Below are 26965 nucleotides of genomic sequence, written 5' to 3'. Positions count from 1 at the left end.
CTCTCTATCACATCCAAATTGTCTCAGAAATATATTCTTTTAGATCCAGAGTAGCAGATCTTTTTATACTTAGTTTTTTTCAGAGATACAATTTATTAGCCAAAGCATTTCTCAGATGTTCATCTAAAAGAATGCAGATGACTAAGTGCAACCCAGCTAACATTTGCTGAAAATAATTCCATGTACATACTCTACTGACCTCCATTCAACAGCAACACATCCATACAGCAGCGGCTGCATTAACGCAGCAGTTAACACTCATCAAATAAGTACAGAATTTACTTCAAGCCAACAATGAAAGGAAAGAGAAAAACCAATATTAAATTGAAAATTGAAATAACTGGAGAACAGAACATTGAATGATAGAACGGAAAAAAAATCAGTAATGGAAGGTGTGCTCAGTAATACATTGGAATAAATACTTGGGAACGTATGGAAAATAACATAATCATACCACCTTACAGAATGAAACTAGAAATATAACAAAAGGAGGTAAATCAGATATTGCAAATGACACCAAGACTTGCTGAGTTGGAGAGTTCAAGTGGAACATACACACACAATTGTATTCAAAAGAAACAAATTTGATATTAAAAAGGAAACAGGAACATATTTTAAATTTGCAAAACTCTCAGAATACAGTGGTTTCCCACAAATTTTATTGTTAAATGTCATATCTATGCTCACTTTCTTGGAAATCAGGGACTCTAAATATGTGGTGGGTAGCTCAGGAGATAAAACAAGAGATAGATGAAGAGACGTAATCTTTGGAAAGAATGATAAACCCACCCAATCTTCTGGAGAACATGGACAACACATTGTTATTCTAGACTGAAAATCCATCACAATCCTCTATAATGATTTAAATACTCCAGCTTTACCGAAGATATACAATGAGCACATGGAAGATCTCAACATCATTAGTCACCAGAGAAATGCAAATTTAAACCACAAGGAGAAACCACCATATACTCACCCAAATAGCCAAGAGTAGAGACTGAAACACCAAATATTGTTAGGAATATAAAACAACCAGAATATCATATGCACAGACAGCCAGCAGGTGCGGTGCATAAAGTGGTATAATCTATTTGGATATTTGTATTCAAATTATATTCCAGAAATTCTATCAAGCTATTACCCAGCAATTTAATTCTCAATTATTTACTCAATATAAATGAAAGAATTTTTTCACAAAAACCTTCATATTCCAAAAATTCCAAAAAATATTCATAATGCCTAAGCACTTTCAGAGGTTGAGGCAGGAAAGTCACTTGAGGCCAGGACATTGAGACCAGCCTGGGCAACGTAATAGGATCCCATCTGTACAGAAGAAATATTTTTTAAAAATTAACCAGGCATGGTGGTGCTCAGCTATTTGGGAGGCTGAGGAGGGAGGATTACTTGAGACTGGGAGGTTGAGGCTGCAGTGAACCATGATCGCACCACTGGAATCCAGCCTGAGCAACAGAGTGAGACCCTATCTCAAAAAATAATATTCATTATTGCATTATAAATAATACTAAAAAAAATTCTGACAAAACCCTGATACCCATCAAGGAGAAAATGGGTATATAAACTATCATATTCATACAAGGGAATATTACTCCCCAGTGAAAAGACAACATGGATGAAATTCAGAAATATTATCCAGAGTGAAAAACACACAAACACCCCCACAGAAAGTCATGTGTCACTTAAACATAGGAATACATTTTGAAAAATGTGTCATCAGGTAATTTTGTAGTGCAAACATCATAAAGTGTACTTCCACAAACTTAGATGGGTTAGTCTACTCCACATCTAGGCTATATAGCATACCCCACTGCTCCTAGGCTGTAAACCTATACAGCATGTTACTGTACCAAATACTGTAGGCAATTTTAAAACAATGGTAAGTATTCAGGTATCTAAGCTTAAGTATAGCAAAAAGTACAGCAAAAATATATTATAATCTTAACCACCATCTGATTTGTGGTTTGTCACTGACTGAAACATAGTTATGCAGTACGTAACTGTACATGCTATATGACACATTTATACAAAATCCTAGAACAGAATAAACTAACCTAAGGTGATAGAAAACAGATGGATGCTTGCTTCTGGTAGGGGATGCGAGTGGAAATGGAATGAGATAACTGGGAAGGGGCGAAAGGAAACTTTCTGGGGTGATAGAAATATTTGTGTCTTGAAATGCACCCTACAAAATACACATATCATCTCAACAGTTTGCTATTTGTAAATTACACCTCAATAATCATGGAGATATAAGGTATTAATGGGGATTTCAATTGTGCAAATATTTTATCAAAATTTCATTTAACTAAAAATCAGAACATTTAGAAAATTCTACTGACAGCACATTGATACCTGAAATTGCAAAGAAATTAGAAAAAGAAACTGTCATCTCAGGACAAATTCTAACAAATGGTAAGTTATTTGCTGGTAGTATAGACATAATGAGAACATTAGTGAAAGCAATTTGGGTGGAATTAACTGAGATTCTGTCTTCCATAGTTCAATTTAATGACACTACATAGTCAATAATTTTCTAATATTCATCTTTGGATTTGCTAAATGTAGTATATTTGACATGAGAAAAATGAAATGTCATTCAGAAAACAAAATAAGAAAGTTTTGCATTTAAAGAAGAAAATGATATAAAAAGGTAATCAGGAAATGATTTTGGAGGATGACAATGTGAACTTGAAAGAGTTAATCCCTGAAGATGAATCCTAAGTCACTAACTGGGTCTAAATTTTAAAAGAAGCCAAACAGCCATTTGTTGCCGAGAGGTCACACACATACTCAGAGTTTCTGGAAAACCCACACATCTGCTTAACTTTGACCCTGTCATAGCAAACTGTGCCCTGTTCATGTCTCTTGAATCAACCAATAGGCTATGGCCTGCATCAACCAATCAGAACTCAGCTGCATCAATCAATCAGAAAAAAAGCAAGTTTGAACCCTTCATTTCCATAAGAGGGCCTGATTGAAAACTTTTATAAAAGCCAAATTGTTCTGTTGTTCTCTGGAACACCTTCATTTTACACAGAAGGATATTTCTCCTTGTCTGTGAACTGTTCACTGGAATAAAGTCTCATTCCTCCAAATTCATTTTTAGATAATTTTTATTATTATTATTATACTTTAAGTTCTGGTATACATGTGCAGAATGTGCAGGTTTGTTATATAGGTATACACATGCCATGGTGGTTTGCTGCACCCATCAACCTGTCATCTACATTAGGTATTTCTACTAATGCTATCCCTCCCTTACCCACCCCCACTGTCAGACCCCAGTGTATGATGTTCCCCTCCCTGTGTCCATGCATTCTCCCTGTTCAGTTCCCACTTATGGGTGAGAACATGCGGTGTTTGGTTTTCTGTTCTTGTGTTAGTTTCCTGAGAATGATAGTTTCCAGCTTCATCCATGTCTCTGCAAAGGACATGAACTCATTCTTTTTTATAGCTGTAGAATATTCCATGGTGTATATGTGTCACATTCTCTTTATCCAGTCTATTGTTCACAATATTGAAGAATAACAGTGTGTTTAATGTCTAATGAGAACTATTGTTAAGGTGAATTTTTTAGTGTAGCATAAAACTCCTCATTCATTCTTTTCCTCGAATCTTTAGGAAAACATACATTTCTCATTAAGTCATTGTGTCAGTGGAGCTGCATTTGGGGACTGTGAGACTGAGTAACTGAGTCTTGTTTCAAGATGGAGATGAGTTAAAAGTAGGAACCAACCATGGGTGGTTCCACTCCTCCCAGGGTTTCCTTCAGGTATTCCTAGATTTTGTGACAGACATAGAAAGCTGAGCTAGACTTGCACCCTAGAATAGAAATGCAAGTTTCAAAAGGGTCAAAGAAAAGCCATGGACTAAATCTGTTAAGGATTTCACGGTATAGGCTCCCCTCAAAAAGGAATTCTGATTATCACTTTGCAGGAATCTCAATGTAGATCTGAAAGAAGAAAACTCCAAAGAAGGGCTCCTGAGCTGCACAGGAAACTCTCCAATGCATACATGTTTTAACAACCTGCAGAGGCTGGGCAGAGTGGCTCATACCTGTAATCCCAGCACTTTGGGAGGCAGGTGGATCATTTGAAGGCAGGAGTTCGAGACCAGCCTGGCCAACATGGTGAAACTCCATCTCTACTAAATATACAAAAATTAGCCAGGCAGGGTGGTACACGCATGTAATCCCAGCTACTCGGGGGGCTGAGGCAGGAGAATTACTTGAACCTGGGAAGTGGAGCTTGCAGTGAGCCAAGATCATGTCACTGCACTCCAGCCTGGGCAACACAGTGAGATTCCGTCAGAAAAACAACAACAACAACAACAAAAAACAAAACAAAACAAAAAAAAACAGACTTGCAGGTATTTAGAAAGAAGAAAACAGCACCATGACCAAGACCGAATATTAGTGACTTCAGACAAGCATCACAATAATGTTACCAAGGCTAAAGCTCAGAACAAACTGGGCCTGAACAAATGCTAAAGAAAACTAAGAGAGGGGAAGAAGCATTTGAAAAGTCTATGGTAAGAAAAAATAAGTAAAAGAACTAGATGACTCTTCAGCTTGGGCAAGTAGAATAATGAGATATAAGGGTAAGAATGGAAACAATAATTTAAGAGTTAACAGTGACTATTTTTAAATAGAAGGGGCTAAGCTAAGCATCACATGTTTACTATTTGGTATAATGCTTACAACAGACTTGCAATGCCAGTACTAGTATCAGCCTTATATTAGGCCCAGAAGAAACTGAGGTTCACAGGAGGTAAGTGCCTTAGTCGAGCTCACACAGCTAGTGAGGGATATGGCCAAACTCTGAGGGCAGCAGGCTAAGCCCAGGGCCCGCGGTCCTAGGCACCACAGAGTAATTTACCTCTCAAGCTCTCATTGATACTGCTGTTAATAAAAGTCTGTTCTACAACCGGAAAGGGTGGAAACAACTTGGTTAAAAGGGAATCAAAATCTAAAGTAGGCAAAGGGCTTGTGTAGCTTTTCAAAAGAAAATTGAGCCTCTTGTTCCAGATAAATTGCAGCCCAGAATAAAGAGGGAATTTATATAATCAATGACTCACCCACAGTTGAGATGGCAGAGGAGGGCCACAGGTTTGCCATTTCCCTTTGTATACAAACAAAATCATGTAAGCCCTGCCCCATGTGACTATGGAAGGCCAGTTTTTGGGAATAGGTCTGACAATTCCCCCCACTAGAGTGCCAGTGCACAGCCTGAACCACTTCCCATCTTCCCCATCCTCTGGACTGCTGCTCCAGCTGACACTTGGGCCATCCCACCATAAGCTTGAGCACAGAGTACCCCTTGCATTCCCACCAATCTTAATTCTTGAAGGCACTGTCAACAGGGGACCATTGCTGCTAGACTGTAGAAGGGAATCAACTGTGCTAAAGGCTTAAGGATACCACAAGAACACAAGATCACATGAAAAAAAATTAAACCTCAGTGTCAGGAATGCTGACTTGTTTCTTTCAGAGCGCCCACTGCTCTGAAACAGTGGGTAAGAGCCTGGGCTTGAAAAATCCAGCTCTGCCATTGTGACTTCACACAAGTTACTGCAAGCCCCAAGCCTCACTTTCTTCCTGTGCATAATGGAAATAATAATGTTGCTTACTTGATTGAGATGTTGTAAGGGTCTTAGGAGATGACTTAGGTGAAGCAGTTATATGGCACTTACATCTCATATCCATGCCATGCACAAAGTAAATACTCATTACATATTAGTTACTTGTGTTATTTCCAGGTTCTGAAAGATCAAAATCCTGAGGCCTAGAGGTGTACTGTGCAACATGGTAGCCAGCAGCCACAGAGCTGCATATGGCTATGGAGTCCTTGAAATGTGACTGATCCAAATTGAGATTCACTGCAAGTATAAAATATATACAAACAGCAAACTCTTGGTACCAAAGTGAAATAATTTAAACTATCTCATTATTTTTATACTGATTTATGTTGAAATGATAGTGCTTTGGATATATTTGGTTAAACAAAATACACAATTAAAATTAATCTCACCTGTTTCTTATCTTTTTTCTTTATGCATTTTTAATATGGCTATTAGAAAACTTAAAATTACATATGTCATTCACATGTGTGACTCACAATGAGTTTCTGCTGGACACTGTTGCTCAAAATATGGTCCATGGAGCAACAACATAGGCATCTCCAGGGTGCTTATTGGGAATGCAGGATCCACTCCCATCCCAACTTTATTGACTCAGAATCCAGAATCGGCATTTTAAAAAAATCCCTAAATAATTTATATGCTCATTGAAATAAGAGAGCCACTACTCTATAGGAAAAACCAATTCACCTCCTACATTGCACGGCAGAGGTGGGAGTCCCTTTTACTTTATTGAATAAAGAAGTTTAAGTTCCATTTGCCGAATCTCCTCCTTTTTCAGACTCTGCTTAACTAGAATTCCTATTAACATTCCCACTCTCCATCCTCACCCAAACAAACTTTGACTCTTAAAGTTGCTCTAAAATAGATTGTTTGAGGTCTTACTACATGAGGAATTTGGGGTGAGATAGTGGAGAGAGAAAACAAACCAGTTTCGCACTGCTGCTCAAGACAGAGAGTGGATTTCCTACGCATTCAGTGTGGTAATAATCCCAGGCAAAAGTCAATTTGGGTCTTTTTAAATACACAGTAACCACACAGAAAGGAAATCATACTTCATTATTAGATGATTAGAGTTCATTAATCATCCTTTACGACAAAAGAGTTTGAAAATATGACTCATGAGAAAAATGTCACACTGTCCGTATTTGGTAAAGAGAGAAAGTGTAAAAAGTGCAGTGCAGCTGTTTTTACATTTTTGAAGGGCTTTTATAGGAAAAAATAGATAAACTGTATGTAGCTTGTAAGCATAGAACTGGAAGAAATGGATAGACATTAACAAGAGGCAGTTGAATACAAGGGGAAAGTCTATGTAATAATTGCAGCTTTGTGTAGTAATGAATTACTTATCACTAGCAGGCAACCTGAAACCACACTCTGGAACTTTTCAAGAGGAAATCACTGTCTGAGAGAGATTTGCACCAGACAATCAAGCCAATTCCTTTCCAACTGTAGACCTTAGGATTCCACTATCTTAGTTAGTAAAGAAAACAGGAATGAATACAGCAACAGTGCTAAGGTTATATCTTGATGTCTAGCCTTTATCTGTATAAAGAAAAAAATTAGTAGAGAACTAAAAGACAGTCACTTAATATTGGGCACAGTTAACATATTAATAATATGTAGTGTGAACTCAAAGAAAGTATCCTTGCTTTATCAATAGGAAAGGTCTATTCTATTACTCCAGTATTAAAAATAAACATTCCCCAAATCAAATCTATACATAGCCTCTTTAAGGAAAAAAAAAAATGTGAGGCTTGGGAAAAGTAAGGATTTTAGTAATTATGGAGATTGAAATAATAATGGAGTACAGCCCTTTGAACAAATGGGGTAGGGCTACATATACTACTACACCATATTAACCAACCAGCTATGCGTTATGTGTTTTTTCAGTGACTGCCCCATCTCAGGCCTTTTAAATCCACCTCATCTGGCCATAAATCCATCTCCTCAGGGTGTTATTAAACAGCATCCACCTGCCAGTGCTATGCCCCAGCCCCCTGCTCTCCCCTTCTCCCACTTCCCAATGCAATCCCCTCTCAATGTGGCTCCTTGAGTTCTAAAGGACCTGCAGTTTTTCCTGGCATTGATAATTTGCTAAAAAATCATAAAAACTGTCAGACATATTCTGACAACTGTCCTCCAACACCAAATATTAAGAATACTTGAATAAAAATTTATTTTACCTCCTACATTTTCCCAGTAATGCTCATCATATTCTCATTAGAAATCAATGATGAAATATTTAGAAATACAAAAATTTCAAAAGTTAGGATCCCACCACCCAACAATGAAAATGGTCAAAATGTAGGTAACAAATACTTATAAATGGTATCAAGAAACCACTGTGTAAGGCCAAGTTAAAGGTATTTTAAGGTCAGGTGCAGTAGCTCATGCCTATAATCCCAGCACTTTGGGAAGTTGAGGCAGGAAACTCACATGAGGCTAAAAGTTAGGGATAGTCTGGGAAACATAAGAAGATCCTGTCTCTACAGCTAATTTTTTTTTTTTAAATTAGCTGGATGTGGTGGCACGTGCCTGCGGTCCCAGCTACTTAGGAGCCTGAGGCAGGAGAAACACCTGAGCCCCGAAGGCTGAGGCCACAGTGAGCTGAGAAATGGCACCACCACATTCCAGCCTGGGTGACAGAGTGACATTGTCTCCAAAAAAAAAAAAAAAAAAAAAAAAAAAAAAGGGTATTATAGCATGTTCAAATGGGATTTGAATTAAAGAGAAAAAAACTCTGTTTAGAAGTCTTACATCTGACATAAAAAGAACAAATAACACTGACTGCAGCAGTAGGGTATAAATTATCCATACAGAGTTTACCCTTCTACTAAGGAGAAAAAGAAATCTGGAGAAAAGTCTTAGTAAATTGAGCTCCAGAGTTGCAAGAAGAGAGTAAGCTGATTGATGCCTGGTATATCACCACTGTGCCTTTTAAGCTTTAATTCCACCTTGAGAAACTTGAAAACTCAGTAGAAAATAATTATCTTCTTTATAAAAGGTTACAGATTTTCAAGGATCTTTGACAAAGAATTATCACAACAGGAGTTTTTTTTTTTTTTTTTTTTTTTTTTTTCAGGGTCATGAAAAAAAGCCATGTGGCTTATATAAGATGTAAGAACCAACCAGGAAACAAAAATCCAGGAAGTCCAAGCTAAAAAACAATTGGAGAAATGCCAGATATGGGTGAAGGGGAGGAAGGCAGCAAATCACACTGCCACGTGTGTACCTATGCAACAATCTTGCATGTTCTTCACATGTACCCCAAAACCTAAAATGCAATTAAAAAATACAAAAAATAAATAAATAAATAAATAAAAAATAAAAAACAATTAGAGTTAGCAAGTCATTACAAACTTTGATCGAAAGCTTCAAACTCCACACTGAGCCTGGATACTTAAAGGTATTTTTGTTGGAAAAAGGTTCTTATAAGAACTCTGTGATTCCTGAGGTTTCTTTCCAACCCCTGAAACTTGAATAGTTGCTAAATTTAGCTAAGAAGAAATTAGTGAGTAAATTAGTGTCGGTAAAAAATCAGTGTAAGTTAGTAGAGAAGGTACATGTTTTATAAGTACATTAACTTTCAGATCAGGGAAGTGGATGGAAACCTGGCTAAAGCGCTGGAAGTTTAAGGCATGGATGGGCCTTAGGTCTGCAACTGACCAACATTGAGAACTCACCCAAGTTTCACTACTACAAGTCTCAATTTGCACATTTTACCATAAAAATACTATAGCAGTTTTTCCCAATTTTCCCTATTGGTAAGAATCACAAACATTTTCAAAATTTCACAAAAATTTATTAAAATTTCAGGCTTAGACTAGGCTCATTGAATCAGAATCTTCAGGAGAGCAACCCAGAAATTAATATGTTTATCAAATACCACAGGTGATTTGTTTCAGAATGGTTGTTGATAATTGCTGCTTAAATAATACTTCGACTCTTCTCAATCTCAAAATCTATTTAAATCTTAGTTGAAATAATAGCTACTCTTAAACAGATTAATGTAGAAATGGATTAATAAATAATTTATCAAAGTTATCAGTCTTAAAAATGACAGATGTTGTTGTAAGCTTTATTAGTCTATAGTATACTAAAAGAGTCATCAATTTGATAGTATATCCTAACTAGCAGGAAAGAAAATGACAGGTATAGAACTTTGTGGAAATAAAGTATCTATAGTATCCCCAAACCATTCTAGTCCAATGGATGAAAATATCACCAGTAATAAGCAAAGAAAGTATTACATTTACACAGATTTTCTTCAGAATGCAACTACCTTCACATCTATGTTTCCTCATATTTATTAGTGTTTAATATGCTACATTAAAGTAGTATGTTTTTTGTTGTGTTTTATTTTGTTTTGTGGCAGGATCTCACTCTGTTGCCCAGGCTGGAGTACAGTGGCACAATCTTAGCTTACTGCAACCTCTGCCTCCCGGGTTCAAGCAACTCTCCCGCCTCAGCCTCCTGAATAGCTGGAATTACAGGCACACACCACCGTGCCTGACTAATTTTTTGCATTTTTGCTAGAGACGGGGTTTCACCATATTGGCAAGGCTAGTCTTAAACTCCTCACCTTAAGAGATCCGCCCACCTTAGCCTCTCAAAGTGCTGAGATTATAGGCTTGAGCCATAAACTAGTATTTAATATACTTATGAGAATAAATACATTCTATTATTCATACTATTAAAAGTAACAAATTGAAGCCAAAATCAGGTAGCCCACCACACAAGGTTAGAATTAGAATTCCACTCATCTAACTCTCAATTCAGTGTTTCCTCCTACTTAATTTTATTTTACCAAGAAGTAATAACTTATCTATATTTATGTACATTTGACAATTTCCAAAATGAAAGGTTTCTTTTAAGTATCATTAGGTATGCAGTGTGTTATCAGCAACAATGTTGATGGTGTGCCCACTGTAAGTTAAGGCACATGTTCATCTTCCTTAGAGAATTGGAACCACACTGTGGTATACAGCTGATGAGTAAAAATACTAATCTCCTCAGCACAACTAGTGAATATTAAATACAGGCATACTGCATTTTGTTGCACTTCATTTCATTTCACTTTTCAGCTATGGCATTTTTTACAAATTGAAGGCCTGTGGCAACCCCATGTCCAGCAAGACTGTAAGCACCACTTTTCCAACAGCATGTGCCCGTTCTGTGTCTCCATGTCACATTTTGCTAATTCTTGTATTATTTCATTCCTTTTCATTATTATTATATCCACTATAGTAATCAATGATCAGGGACCTCTGATGTTACTATCGTCATTGTTTTGGGGTTCCAGGAACCACACCCATCCATGGCAGTGAACTTAATCAATTAAGTGTTGCTTGTGTTCTGACTGCTCCACTTACCCACCGTTCTTCCATCTCTCTCCTTCTCCTCAGGCCTCCCTATTCCTTGAGACTCAATATTGAAATCAGGCCAGTTAATAACTCTACAATGACTTCTATATGTTCAAGTGAAAGAAAGAGTCATACATCTCTCACTTTAAATCAAAAGCTAGAAATAATTAACCTTAGAAAAGAAGGCTTGCTGAAAGCCAAGACAGGCTGAAAGCTAGGCCTCTGTGCCAAACAATTAGCCAAGTTGTGAATGCAAAGAAAAAGTTCTTGAGGGAAATTAAAAGTGCCACTGCAGTAAACACATGAATGATGAGAAAGCAAAACAGTCTGATTGTTGATATAAAGAAAGTTTGAGTTCTCTGGATAGACGACCAAAGCAGTCACAACATTTCCTTAAGCAAAAGCCTGATCCAGAGCAAGGTCCTAACTTTCTTCAATTCTATGAAGGCTGAGAGAGATGAGGAAGCTGTGGGAAAAACAAAACACTTTGAAGCTAGCAGAGGTTGGTTCCAAAGGTTTAAAAAGAAGCCATCTCAACAGCAAAAAGGTACAAAGTGAAACAGCAAGTGCTAATGTAGAAGCAGCAGCAAGTTACCCAGAAGATCTAGCTAAGATCACTGATGAAGGCGGCTAACTGGAAAACCAACTTTTAATGTAGAGGAAAGAGCCTTATATTGGAAGAAGATACCACCTAGGATTTCCATAGCTAAAGAAGACAAGTCAATGCCTGACTCTAAAGCTTCAAAGGACAGGCTGACTCTTGTTAGGGGCTGATGCAGCTGGTGACTTTAAGTTGAAGTCAGTGCTCATTTACCATTCCAAAAGTCCTACGGTCCTTAAGAATTATGCTAGATCTATTTTTCCTGTGTTCTATAAATGGAATAACAAAGCACAACATATTTACAGCATATTTAGTAAATATTTACAGCATGATTTACTAAATATTTTAAGCCCACTGTTGAGGCCTACTGCTCAGAAAACAAAAGAGATTTCCATCATAATCTTACTTCTTATTGAAAATGCACCTGGTTCCCCAAGAGCTATGATGGAGATGTACAAGGAGATTAATGTTTTCATGATGCATACCACAACATCCATTCTGTAGCCCATAAATCAAGGAGGAATTTTAACTTTCAAGTCTTATTATTTAAGAAATACATTGTGTAAGGCTACATCTACCATAGACAGTAATTCCTCTGATGGATCTGGGAAAAGTACATTGCAAATGAAATGAATGAAAAGTAAACCAAAAATGCCTTCACCATTCTAGATGCCATTAGAACATTCGTGATCCATGGGAGGAGGTCAAAATATCAATATTAATGGAAGTTTGAAAGAAGTAGATTCCAAACATAATGAATGACTTTGAGGTATTCAAGACTTCAGTGGAGTAAGTAACTGCGGATGTGGTAGAACTAGGAAGAGAACTAGAATTAGAAGTGGAGCCTAAAGATGTGACTGAATTGCTACAACTTTATGATAGAACTTGAATGCATGATGAGGTGCTTCTTACAGATGAGCAAAGAAGATGATTTCTTGAGATGAAAGCTACTCCTGGTGAAGATGCTGTCAACATTGTTGAAATGGCAACAAAGGATTTAGAATATTACATAAACTTTAGTTGAGAAAGCAGCCACAGGGTTTGACAGTATTGACCCCAATTTTGAAATAAGTTCTACTATAGGTAAATGCTATCAAACAACCTCTCACGCTACAGAGGAATCTGTCATAAAAGGAAGAGTCAATTGAAACAGATGATTTCCTGAATTTTGGAGCAGTGGAGAAGACTCTGATATGGGTGTGGGGAGGATGATGAAGTGTCCAATATAAGAAAAACTAAGTTGCAAATGCCCATAGATTATTCAAATAGAAATGGCTGTGTCCAGAACTGAGTTTCAAAGCAGGAAATAATTAAGACAACTTGAATAAAGTCCATCAAATGTCACAAATACAATTAAAGGCTTAGAGAAGTAGATCTCAGGAGAAACTAGTTCAAGATATATTTTGTACTTCATTGTGACTACAGTTAAACATATGTTGTATACTTGAAAATTGCTAACAGAGTAGACTTAAAGTGTTCTCACCACACACAAAAAAAAGATGTTAAGTACGTGAGGTAATGTATACGTTAAATAGCTTTATTTACTCATTTCACATATATGCCTATATCAAAACATCATGCTGTATATCATAAGTACATGTAAGTTATACTTGTCAAGTTAAAAAATAAAAAGTTGGGCCGGGCGCGGTGGCTCAAGCCTGTAATCCCAGCACTTTGGGAGGCCGAGGCGGGTGGATCACGAGGTCAAGAGATCGAGACCATCCTGGTCAACATGGTGAAACCCCGTCTCTACTAAAACTACAAAAAATTAGCTGGGCATGGTGGTGCGTGCCTGTAATCCCAGCTACTCAGGAGGCTGAGGCAGGAGAATTGCCTGAACCCAGGAGGCGGAGGTTGCGGTGAGCCGAGATCGCGCCATTGCACTCCAGCCTGGGTAACATGAGTGAAACTCTGTCTCAAAAAAAAAAATAAAATAAAATAAAAAAATAAAAAAAATAAAAAGTTAAAAAATAAAAGCAGATCTAAAAAAAAATAAAATAAGTTACAATTATATATCCCACATAGAGGCACACAGGATCTTGGAATTAGAACTAGCATCCTAGTTCACTGACTTTCCAGCTTTTCTCTTGACATAGAAATAAATTCCTTCCCCCTTTCCCCTGTGTGTCTGAGGAAGCAGCAAGAAGACACAGAAGTCATTCAATTATTCTTTTTTTTTTTTTTTTTTTTTAGAACCAAATTTTCTCTGTCGCCAGGATGGAGTAAAGTGTTGTGATCTCGGCTCATTGCAACCTCCACCTCTCAGGTTTAAGTGATTCTCCCACCTCAGCCTCCTGAGTAGCTGGAACTACAGGTGTACTTTACCAGGCACAGCTAATTTTTGTATTTTTAGTACGGATGGGGTTTCACCATGTTGGCCAGGATGGTCTCAATTTATTGACCTCATGATCTGCCCACCTCAGCTTCCCAAAGTGCTGGGATTACAGGTGTGATCCACTGCGCCCTGCCTTAATTATTCTTAAGCACATTGATGTCTTACTAAGTTACTATGTCCTCTTATGAACAGAACTTGATGTAAAGTTTAAACTAGAGCATGAAAAAATGCAAAATACTAGAACAAGGTTTGTGAAAATGTTCTGAAACTTTCTTGCAGGAAGAGTTGGGCAGTAAGTGGATATTTCTTCTATATTCTACTTGCCAGTTAAATTGGCATACTTAACAAAGCTGGAGAAATAGATTGGAAGCGATAACTTTGTTGCAGAAATTGCACTGCCAAGAGGAATCTCATTACCTCTTGGCTTCGTGTTTGAGAAAAATCCAGTCCAGCTGACAAAATGAAGTTGAGCGAGACACTCAACTACAGATTGTAAATGCACTAGTCTCGGCGTGGTTTTCCAAATGTAATCTTCTACTCTCAGACAAAGAACTTAACTGTTCACTAATGAAGTGCAGGTGTATGTGAACAATTGGAATGAAGAGAAAAGCTGCCCCAAAGTGAAAAGAAATGCCTAAAACCGAATGGTAAGACTATATGCAGGGGGTTACATTCATTTGTTCAGGAAATATCTATTGAGTTCTTATCTACCTTTTGCCAAGCAATGTGCTGACTGCTGCGAAGTCTAACACAACCACTAAAACTGTTCTCTTCTCAAGATTTATGCAAGATGAAAGAAAGAGCAGGGAGAGAAAACAAAAAACATTGGGTAATGAGAAAGAGAAATACATAAAAGAAGAGGAAGAGAAGTGAGACTGAGGGAGAAAAAAGAGAAGGAAGTTGAAGGAGAAACAGAACGAAAAGTTGTCATTTATAGCTTCAACATACTTCAGGCCCATATTATACCTCATCAATTGCAATAAATCCTTCAAACAGTGTTTCTCACATTCATTGAACGTTGTTGTCGCTGAAGCTCTAGAAGGTAAAACTTACAATGAGAATTTGCATGCTAATACTTTACTTAAGAGGTTCCAGGCCAGGAGGCAAGGACAGTGAGGAAACAACAGGAGTAAAGCAAAGAAAATATGAGGGAATGCTGTGTGATATGTCATCGTGCTGACTACCATTTGCCATCAAACCACAACGATACATAGTGATCACTCGGCAGATCTGTGTTTTTGGTAGGATTCCAAAAGGAAATTGTACATGATAAAAATCTCCAGGGACATTGTGAATGGCCTGGCTTCCTCCTAAATCTTGTTTCTCGTTGGTCAAGGTTCACTCCACAGGGAGCTAAGCTCCCTACACTTCCACATTGTATCCTCCAGGTTACAGCATCCAGCCTCTCAGCTGCTACTCAAGGAAGCCAGATCCCAGACACCATAACATGTTGTTTCATCCAAGTTTGTAAGCGGACTGGCAACATCTTTAACAGTCTAGGAAGGGAGATGAGACAGTGAAACCACAGAGTATGAGCCAAGGACAAGAAAGAAGGTGGTAACAGGAGGGTGAGAAGGTACACAAAGCTTGAATTCAGTGCCAGCAATTTTTATGTGGCAGATAACTGTTCCCAGTGCTGGGAAGATGAGTAAATAACACAGATGTGGTCCTTAACCTCAGACGTGCACAGCAGCAAGGTGACCAGGATGCATAAACAAGCAATTACCATGCAGTGAGACAAAGTGCTGTAGTGGCTGAGAAGCAGAGGTACCTGTGTCATCTCAAAACACTCCCAGAACACATACTTCCTAAGCCAGGGTTATCCAGGTGACAGGTCTGTGCCAGGGAGTAAATGTGTGAGGCTGAGAAATAAAGGAGACTATATGATAGTGGGCACTGGGCAGACAGAGATGAGCTCCAAAGCCCTAGACTGTGAATGATGTTCAGTATCACTGGAGCTCCAAATGCTGGACAGGAATGGAGAGTGAACAGTTCAAGTATTACCATCTCATGATCTGCTCAACATGAAGCCTAAGACCATAGCCTATAATTCTGCTTCTCTACCCTAAATTCATAGTTCTTACCTTCAGCTCCCCCATATTCATGGCCAGCTTTCCACTTCTGTGTCTTTACACATGGCCCGTTTCCTCTGGGATTCTGTCCCTTTCACATGAACACCTGTTTAAACCATGCGCTTCCTTTAAGGCTCAGGTAAAAGCTTTCTTATCCCCAAACCTACCCTATGCCCCCACAGCTCACTGGTTTAATCTCTTTCTACCTAAAATTCCCATTTTCTCTTAAGGTACTTATCTCATTTCAATAGTTATTTATTTAACTGGCTCATCTCCCCTCCTAGACCGCTAAAGAGATCAAAATTAACCCTGATAGAAATAAACAATTTTAAACCATTCATGGCTTCTATAAACTTTTTTTCTCTTTGAAACAACAGAGGGATATATTTAACTATTGAAATCACTTAGAAATCAACTGGCATTGCCTTGGCCCAAGACTACTAGGCAAAGCTCCCATTTCAGTCCAGGCCGATCTCTCTGGCCCAGTAATGCTCCTAGTTTCTTTCTCCTTTGTTTTCCTCCCCAGTCTTTCTCCATGGGCCATTTCCCTCACTCAGGATCCTTATACCTTCTATTTTGTCTGAGTGCAGTCTGGGCTCTCAGAGCCACCTAGCTTTGGCATGGAATGCTGACATCCAGGTTGCAGACAATTTTGGTCTGATTAACAGTCAAACAATTCCTTTCTCTGTGCTATCTGAAAAACAAAAAGAATTCAATCAAACTCAACATATCATTCTGTTTTGTTTAAGAGTTTCCATTTTGAATTCGAGAAACATATGCTATTTGCTTTTCACATGAAGAGTACTGGCCTTTGGGAATACAAAGAAGAATGTCAAGCATGACTTTTAAGGGCCTTTATAGCCAAATGAGTGACAAAAACTATTATAACAATAATTAGAAATCAGGCAGAAGTATTGTCTTACAGGAGTATTAACTTAGTGCTATAGGATTAGAAAAGCTGAACTATTACTGGTAAAACCATTGGCAAAATCCAAATTCATATCTAGTTCTAGGTCATTCACGATCTCCCTCCTTCACAATGCTACATGCAACACACAGTAGTGAATTCTCAATTTAGTCATGTTATCTTTGAAGGAATATATAACACATTTCACATGAGTTCTTCCTCTTCAAATTAAACAGGATCACACATCGTTCAAAAAAGAAATTTTTTCCATAAGCCATTTATTTTTCCCAGAGCCACCTCTACTCAGTGCTAGGCTTTCTCTTCAAATATCCTGCCTGTTTCATTTGTCCAGGGCAGCTTTCTCCTGTTCTTGTTTAATCAGATGCATTATGCCATGAGCTAAATAAATTAGGAAATTTTTAACGTTAAGAACACTCTGATAATTTAATGAACACATAAAAGTAGAAACTCTTCAGTATTTTTTCTAAGCCCATTAATTCAATAAACATTTGCTATATAACACTAAGATAAGTTTGTTACACTTGATTTAAAAAATGAACTAAACTTAGATACAAATGCAATCAAACAGAACCTTTAGATACCAATCTCACTTTGATCTCTTTCTGACTTTGTGTTCCCTTTTGTTCCTTTTCTAAACTCTTCCCTGCATCACACTTATAGAGAGAATACTTGAACTATGTATGTATACATATGCCTTATAAAGTCTATGTTTGCCTCTGCAAAACGTGGGGATTTAAAGATGGAACACATACCATTACTTTCATCAACTCTTCTACTTCCTTCCATTTACAGACAACAGTTTGGAAAAGAAGGTTGCTTATACCCAGCCTAGGTAGTGTCACATGCTAAGTACTCTCGCTCAAGAAGAAGATGGAGTTCACATTTGCGATCTGGAGCATCTGTGGGTCTAGGACCCTGCATCAATAACCCAGGTAGAAATGGCTTTCAAGTCCTAAACTCTTAGACAGTGGATAGGTTCAAAATATAAGCAGAGATAATGCAGCCTAATGGAAATAAACGATCCCTAAGAGTTTGCCTTAATAAGTTTCTTCCTCCTTCCCTCCTGCTCTCCTCTTCCCTATCTCCTCTTCCTTCTCCCTGCTCCATTCTCCCTCTTCTTGTACTCCTCTTCCTCCTTCTCTTCTTCCTCCTCCTTTTTCTTCCTCCTTCATCATTCCTTCTCCTACCCCTCCTTCTTTTTCTCCCTCCACTTCTGTTCCTCCTTCTTCTTGCTAAAAACACAGGAGTAACTACTTGTCTTCCCCCATCTCATTCCCTCCCCTCTCCACACCTTTTCATTACCACCTGTGTCATTGTGAAGAATCCAGAGATCTGTGTGTTAATAATATTTTGTGCTACCCTTTGCTGACTTTCTTTCATACCTATGATTCCAATAATTGAAGAGGTTTCCAAGATAGAAAGATTACAAGCCAAGAACATTATCTCTCTTGGCCTCATGTGAACTGTCTTCAAATATCCTGCTGTTGATTAGCAAAGGTTATTTTATTCCATTAACTCTGCTTCTCTCTTAGCATAAAGCAAGAGAAAATTCTATAAGCCTGCTTAAACAGTCTCATTGCTTCTCTAAGGCTTGACATCAAGGGAAGTTCTTAGTGTGCTACTTTCCTGACCTTATTCTCACACACAAAAAAACTTTACTGACTTTAAAGCCAATTTCTAAAGACAGGTGAAAGATATTTCCAGTCATTCAAATGATGGTGAAATATCTCCTCCAATTGCTCTTTAAGATATCAGCTCAGAATATATTACATTATTTCATAACTCAGAAACTTCCTGGATAATCAGGTACATTTGCACATAGGATAGGAAAACTCAATGATAATTTGCTCAGCATACTAATGTTTTTACAAGCTTAAATATAGTCAATATGAGATTTCCCTTCTGTTTAAAAATCTACAGTAAGGAAAAAAAGGCTGTGATAGGTACCCATATTCTCAAAAACGAAGTCTTACTCCAGAATAGCATAGAAGACCTACTTTTCCACTGTCATTGTAACTTCCTTTACCCTGAGCTCTCTTCACACCAGTGCACAGGCCACCAGTTAACACAAACCTTTCCATTTCTTCCCATGTGTTCTCCTGCAACTTAGAACATGCTTATAGACTCTCCAAACTCATTTTAAATATCACCTGTATGAAGATTACTCTTGGGCATCAACAAATGGTTTCAACCATGTTAGTAATCATCAAAAGACTTAAGTCACTGTAGCATACTTATTTAATAGTTCAATTATTATTACAACTAAGAGCCTATAAATTACTGGGGGACACCCTTATGACAGATGCACTTCGGTGCATAGACTAACTCACAACAGGTACATAATTTATTTTAAAACAAATAAATGTTTGACTGTCATGTAATTTTACTCATCAAATCAACATATTCAAAATCAAAGTATTGAACTGGAAGAATGGTACATTAATGTGGTTCACCACATTTCCTTCAAAGTCAGAATTAAAACCCAGAACCCCAAATATATCAAGTCTCCAAATACTCCTCATGATATTGTTTGGCTGTTTCCCCACCCGAATCTCATCCTGAATTGTAACTCCCATAATTCCCACATGATGTGGGAAGGACCCAGTGGGAGATAATTGAATCAGGGAGGTGGTTTCCCCATCCTGTTCTCGTGGTAGTGAATAAGTCTCATGAGATCTGATGGTTTTATAAGGGGACACTCTTTTTGCTCAGCTCTCTTTCTTTCTTGTCTGATGCCATGTAAGATGTGCCTTTTGCCTTCTGCCATGATTGTGAGGCCTCCCCAGCCATGTGGAACTGTGAGTTCACTAAACTTATTTTTCTTTATTAATCACCCAGTGTCAGATATGTCTTTATCAGCAGCATGGAGACAGACTAATATAGTAAATTGGAACTGGAAGAGTCTGGTGTTGCAGCAAAAATACCCAGAAACATGGAAATGACTTTAGAATTGGGTAACAGGCAGAGGTTGGAACAGTTTGGAGGGCTCAGAAGAAGACAGAGAAATGGGGAAAGGTTGGAGCTTCCTAGAAAGTAGTTGAATGGCTTTGAGCAAAATGCTGATAATGATATGGACTATGAAATCAAGGCTGAGGTGGTCTCAGATGAAGATGAGGAATTTGTTGGAAACTAGAGTAAAGGTGACTCTTGCTATGTTTTAGCAACGAGACTGCTGGTATTTTGCCCCTGCCCTAGATTTGTGGAATTTTGAACTTGAGGGAGAAGATTTAGGGTATCTGGCAGAAGAAATTTCTAAGCAGGAAAGCATTCAAGAATTGACCCGAGTGCTGTTAAAAGTATTCAGTTTTAAAAGGGAAACAGTATGAAATTTCAGAAAATTTGCAACCTGATTACACAATAGAAAAGAAAAACCCATTTTCTGAGGAGAAGTTCAAGCCCACTGTAGGAATTTGCATAAGTAATGAGAAGTCAAATGTTAATTGCCAAGACAATGGAAAAAATGTCTCCAGGGCATGACAGAGAATTTTGCAGCAGCCCGACCCCCCATCGCAGACCCGGAGGCATAAGAGGGAAAATGGTTTCATGGGTCTGGCCCAGGGCTCCCCTACTGTGTGCAGCCTCAGGGCTTGGTTCCCTGCATCCCAGTCACTCCAGCCAAGGCTAAAAGGGGCCAAGGTATAGCTCAGGCCATGGCTTTAGAGGGTGCAAGCCCCATGCCTTGGTAGCTTCCATGTGGTGTTGAGCCTGTGGGTGCACAGAAGTCAAGAATTAAAGTTTGGGAACCTCTGCCTAGATTTCAGAGGATGTATGGAAATTCCTGGATGTCCAGGTAAAAGTTTGCTGCAGGCTGGGGTCCTCATGGAGAACCTCTGGTAGGGCAGTGCAGAAGGGAGATGTGGGTTGAAGCCCCCACAATGAATCCCCACTGAGGCACTGCCTACTGGAGCTGTGAGAAAAGGGCCACCACCCTCCAGACCCCAGAATGATAGATCCACCAATAGCTTGCACGGTGCACCTGGAAAAGCCACAGACACTCAACACCAGTCAGTGAAAGCAGCCAGGAGGGAGGCTGTATCCTACAAAGCCATAGGAGAAGCTGCCCAAGACCATGGGAACCCATCTCTTACATCAGCATGACCTGGATGTGAGACATGACAACAAAGGAGATTATTTTAGAGCTTTAAGATTTGACTGTCCTACTCAATTTCAGACTTGAATGGGGCCTGTAGACTCTTTGCTTTGCAATTTCTCCCATTTGGAGTGAGTGTATTTACCCAATGCCTGTACCTACACTGTATCTGGGAAGTAACTAACTTGCTTTTGATTTTACAGGCTCATAAGTGGAACTGACTTGCCTTGTCTTAGATGATACTTTGGACTGCGGACTTTTGAGTTAATGGTGAAATGAGTTAATACTTTTAGGGACCCGTTGGGAAGGCATGATTGGTTTTGAAATGTAAGGACATGAGATTTGGGAGGGTCCAGGGACAGAATGATTTGGCTGTATCTCCACTCAAATCTCATCTTGAATTGAAGCTCCCATAATTCCTATGTATTGTGGGAGGGCCCAGTGTGAGACAGTTGAATCGTGGGGCTATTTCCCCCATACTGTCCCGATGATAGTGAATAAGTTTAATGAGATCTGATGGTTTTATAAGGGGAAACCCCTTTCGCTTGGCTCTCATTCTCTCGTCTGCCACCATGTAAAGTGTGCCTTTTTGCCTTCTGCCATGACTGTGAGGCCTCCCCAGCCATGCAGCCATGTGGAACTGTAAGTCCATTAAAACTCTTTCTCTTTATAAATTACCTAGTCTCAGGTATGTCTTTATCAGCAGCAGGAAAACGGACTATACAACTTAGCATTTCAGGATGTATGCACTTATGTGCTCATGTACTCTTAATGCCAACTCTGAGATCAGAATGATGAAGACAATCTTATTAGTGCAGAGGGGGTAACTAATGTATTTAATAATTCATAGCTAAATTGTGTTCCATTTTTAATATGATAACAAACAGTGAATCTAAATTATATATATTTTAGAAAATTCAATGAATGTTCTGCTCCATGACAACCACACCAAAAAGTTTTCCTGATTTTTAAATATAGTTTATTGTTTTTATTAATTTCACTTCACCATATGAATATATGGCATATCTACTTCTATGCCACTTCACTTCATATTTGTTGATATCCTAGTCCTTAGGCCACATTGTCAAAAATGAAATAAATTTGCCCTGATCTTTATTCGATTTTGAAGGTGCATTCCTTGGTTCATGTTTTACTTTCTGAAAAATGACTGTTGAATGCAAACTGAATGGCTTTAATTTATTTGAGAAAAGGTGAGAAGAAAGTGGTCTTACCAAATTCAAGCTTTTATTCTATAGGTAAGCATCACTTTTGCTGCTGCTTCTTACTTATAAAAGAGAAACACTATTCTCTTTAAAACAACAAATGTTGAACAAAATCATAAATAGTCCTCTACATTTTCATTCCCAATTCTATTGGTTTGGCTAATATTACTGGCAATACTTACATTGATTGTTACAGCACTATTATGGCTGCATTTAAAACACCACATAAAGACTGAACAATGGTATGAACTAAATATGCCATGGCTGTTACTACACTGTCCTGCAAACACTATGAATTGAAGTTCAATGAGGAACAAGACATAGCCGAAAATAAGTCATCAACAGAGCCATATCAATATCAGGATTTAGCTTCAGCATTCAGCCTAGGCCAAGAGATTTAGAGACTCTTGGGAGGGGATTAGCATTTTTTAAAATTACTATCATTATTATTATTATTATGGCATATAGGGGTTATATTGCATTCTATTACATGAAGGATCCATGGAAATTGTTCGTTTTTCCCCCCAAGATTTTGAATTTCTCTAAGATCAGGTTCTTAGAATCAGAGCAGCCAAATCACAGTGGATGATGAGATTTTGCAGGGAAGAAAAGTCAAGCAATCATACTACAGAGTGAATAGAGAATGAGTATACTTGAGTCTAGGGGAAAATTAGCCTTGTTGAGATGTCAATAGTGATTGACAAAGAAATTTCCAAAGTCAATGCTACTAAAATGTGTTCTCCCTCCAAAGTATTAATATCTAACATAATAACAATAATAGTGTTAATTTGATGTTCACAGAAACTAAAGTGCTAAAAATGTTTCCAATTTTGGCCTTTATTATTACATTAAAAATATTTATATTAAAAATATTTATATTTTTCTTACGTCACTGGACAAATACTCACAGGTTCTTAACAATAAAAATTCAATTGTTCCCTTGTGTTTAATGGGGGCCAAGAAGAAATTCTCATTCCAGATTTGTCACGGTATATCTATAAATGATAAACGGTAAGAAGTGAAAGCATTTATAAGAAAGGAAAGTAATGGGGGAACAATCCTGCTGCTTCACTTCCACACAAGAGCAAAATAAAACCTTTGATAACTGCTAAGATAAATAGTAAGCTATACAATGCCATTATGGCAGCTGTGCTGTGTTATCCACCATAGTTTTACTCATTGTACTCAGCTCTGTATAGGAGTAAATCGTCATGTTACATACCTATGTATTTACATCCAGGTCCCACATCTAGCCTCTCCCCCTGAGAACTGAGCTATCAGACTTAAGGCTTTCTAAGTACTTTCTGTTTTCCTGTGAACCCAGATATTAATTTCCAAGTGTGCTTTGGCCTAAGACATTTTCCTCCTCTTTAGGTAGTTGGAGCAGATTGTACTGGGGCTTGAAATGTTGCTTACTCTGCAATTAACACCACTTCTCTATTCCACTCGCCCCACCCCACACTATGTAAGTATCTAATTCCCAATTCTAGAACACCAGACTTCCACTTTCTTCCTAATTATAATCTTCTTCCCATTAAGTTTCCATTTAAAAAGCTAGAAAGACTAAGCCTGAAGAAACTTTAGAAATAGGTGATCCATAAGAAAAGCTATTTTTACAAAAGAAACATTAGAAAGATGAAAATGTCAATAGCAGATTAACAGTTGAGGCAGAAAAGCAGGTAGTTCATACCGCATCAATTCTGTACAAGTTTTATTTATATGTTTACCCCTGAAGACCCAAGAACAGTAGACGGTAGTCAAAGAAAAGAAGAGAGGAGCCGGAATGGAAAGATCACCAAAGTTTCAAAAAACAATCTGGAGCTTTTTAATCTAAATTCTGTTCCTACAAATTCAGAGGAATATCTATAGTCATGTTTTGTCCTGAAATAGAAAGTGTTTAAGTTGTAATTTTCCAAAGTGAAATTAGAGAAGGAAGAACTTCAACCATTACTTTGAAAAATAGCTGTAGCCCTTTCAATGTGCCCTTTTAGCACCAGTTGTTGAAGCAAAACACTAAGCATTCTGTAAGAACCATCCCATAAGGTACCTTATCTGAAGCTCTGGTCGCAGATGCCTGTGAGCTCTGCAAAATGGCATCTGCAGATGCCTCTGTTGCCAAAAACCAAAGACATCCAGCATGAAAAGCTTTACAGAATTAAAGAGATGCATTACCATAGCAAGAACATTTGTATCTTGCCTTCCTAACCAAAGTCCACGGTGGAAATGTGTCCTCGTACCTGGCAAGCCCAAGGAAACAGTCCCACCTTCACCACGTCTGCAGGGCGTACTGCTTGTGTTCTCCAGTGTGGTTAGAACAGGCCACAAAGTCTTCTAGAATGGAAGCATCACTGTCTACTCACGACTTCTCAAGCAATTGACTTACATAAATCTGAACGAGTTTCCCAGTCTCTAAATATTATCATTATCTGCTCTCTGAAACAAATGCACTATTGCTGTGTTACACCCTCCAATCAGAGAGCTTACCATAGAGGAAGCTACTATTTTCTCTTCTCCTCCTCCTTCTGTTTCTTCAGAAAAAAATAAAATTTGGTGACAAAACACTGGATCCTTGACATTTGAAAAAGATATGTTTGTAGAAATTCCTACACTTATAAATTCACATACATAAAAAAAAAATCCTTTGAGCAAAAAATTTTTTTAAAAATTCTATTCATTCCTTACTGACTCATTCCTGGTATACCAGATCCTTAGCTTGTCACATTCATCTGTATTACACGCTCTAGCTACATTTTCTCATTTAACTTTCACAATGACCCTTTGGAGACATATATTATTTTTGCTACTATTTTCAACTATCCCAACTGTTAGAAGTAGAAGAACTTAGGGGTGGTTTACAAATGGTCAACAAAATAAATATCAAATTTGTGAATGCTAAGTGTCAGTTACTTCAAGAAGAATACTAGGAGAGTTGGAGAGATTTTCCTTCCAACCGGCAGTGCACCATCTGCCCCGGAACTGGCTGCCTACCTTCCTTGGCCCTCAGTGCGGCAACTGCTGGTATGCTCTGGGCACAGTACACCTCCCGGGTCTGGATCCCACCGCCACACACGGGTCCCGTCACATGCCAGTGGGGATCCTGCTGCTCGAGGAGGAGAGAGACTTGGCATTCTTTCCATTCAGAGGTTCTCCAGGAATACCTGTTTGGTTTGGTTTATTTAAAAGAAGAAGAAGAAGTAAGAAAAATATACAACTCTAAGGAAAACTTAAGTCATGACATCAACAGGCATAATCTGTCTTTCTAGGACCAAATATTTGCCCGTGGATCAAGAAGTATGCTAGCTTTGAATTACTAAGTCCCTTTTATTTCCTAGAAAAAAAAAAAACCAGCAGCCCATCATGATAATAGCACAGGATGACCGGACTAAAGGAAGGTGACATGGATAAACACTGAGCCTGTCTCAGCCTTGAAGCTGGAAGACAGTGAGGGAATAGAGAGAGGAGCTGGAAACCAAATGAGCCTAATTCTTGATAGCTGAACTTGTCATGGGGTTTCACTTCACAGACTTGCAGATGACTTTGTGTGAAACTTGGCTTTTCTTTCTTAATTAATATGACAGCGTGTGAATGTGTGAAGTTGTAAGTATATTATTTTACATAGAGATATCTCCAACTTTTCAATCTTCTTGATATAAGAAACTCTTTACCCATTTGACTTTTTGTCATTTGCATAAAAGTATATGTATTAAAAAATGAGTTAATACTATGCCACTATATTTAACTAATACTTTTTTTTACACACACAGCCATGTGCTATATAAACTGATATAGGAATATGTCTCCCTAGTTTATAACTGGTTAATAAATACTTGAATACACACACACACACACACACACACACAAATAAGGGAGAAAACACAATGGAGTTTGTATATACTGTACAGAAAACAAAACAACTGCCACACTACTACATTCATACGTGGAGAATTATTTCAGACAGAATTTCCTTTTGTGGATTATTACAGCATTATTTAAGCCCACAGCATTAATATAACCTTGCAGCACCCATAAAAACACTTGAGAGACTCATTAAATTCTGGAACAATAAACAAAGCCTAATAAACGTTCACATATCTGCTGTCTCATTTCATATTTAAAGAAAAATTTATCAGCTTTGTGATTGTTTAAAAGAAAAATGGGGAAAACCAGCCATAAAAGTAATCATATTGTCACAAAGATCCTGGCCTTACAAAAACTAGAGTAAAATTGAAATCAAGTAACAGATGTCAAAATAAGAAAGCAAATCTCCAAGAAATCTCATAGTGACAAATCCCTCACAATGAATGTCATCATTCTAAAAAGCCTGAAAGCTAAGAATCAGCTGAGAATCATTAGTCTTGTGAAAAGCCCATCATAGAAAAAGGATTTGGACAGTGATCTGCGATTTGTTGTAACACGAGTTTTTCTCTCTCAGCCTCACTACTTAATTTTCACTTTTCCCCCCCAGGCTTATGAATTATTTACTCAGCCACTCCAAACAAGAATTTGGAGTGCAGAGTTCAGGTGCTTCGTATGCCAGGTGAATATAAACAACAATATATTTCTAATTCCTGGGCATGAGAAATGGGATAGCTCTTTTCCAGAGCCAGGGCTCCAAAGCCCTTTCTTCTCACTGAGAGTCAGTCCTTGCCCTATTCTTCATGGTCACCTCACCAAAAGGCTTGGTTCTCAGATTTT

At 38.1% G+C, this 26965-nt stretch overlaps 1 protein-coding gene across 2 annotated transcripts in view; it reads right to left on the bottom strand.

The window, feature by feature from the left end:
- THSD7B (thrombospondin type 1 domain containing 7B) overlaps positions 1-26965 on the bottom strand; it is an 835144-nt gene that overhangs the window by 486058 nt on the left and 322121 nt on the right. For both annotated transcript variants that reach the window (XM_032286329.1, XM_032286330.1), the window contains exon 5: positions 25259-25428. In XM_032286329.1, the coding sequence (XP_032142220.1) occupies positions 25259-25428 (170 nt within the window). The remainder of the gene's footprint in view (positions 1-25258; positions 25429-26965) is intronic.

This window comes from Sapajus apella, unplaced genomic scaffold (assembly GCF_009761245.1).
Source record: "Sapajus apella isolate SASKATOON/1434 unplaced genomic scaffold, GSC_monkey_1.0 scaffold18, whole genome shotgun sequence".
NCBI classification, from domain to species: domain Eukaryota; kingdom Metazoa; phylum Chordata; class Mammalia; order Primates; family Cebidae; genus Sapajus; species Sapajus apella.
Note: the sequence above shows the minus strand (reverse complement) of the source record. Positions and strands in the feature narration are given on the sequence as shown.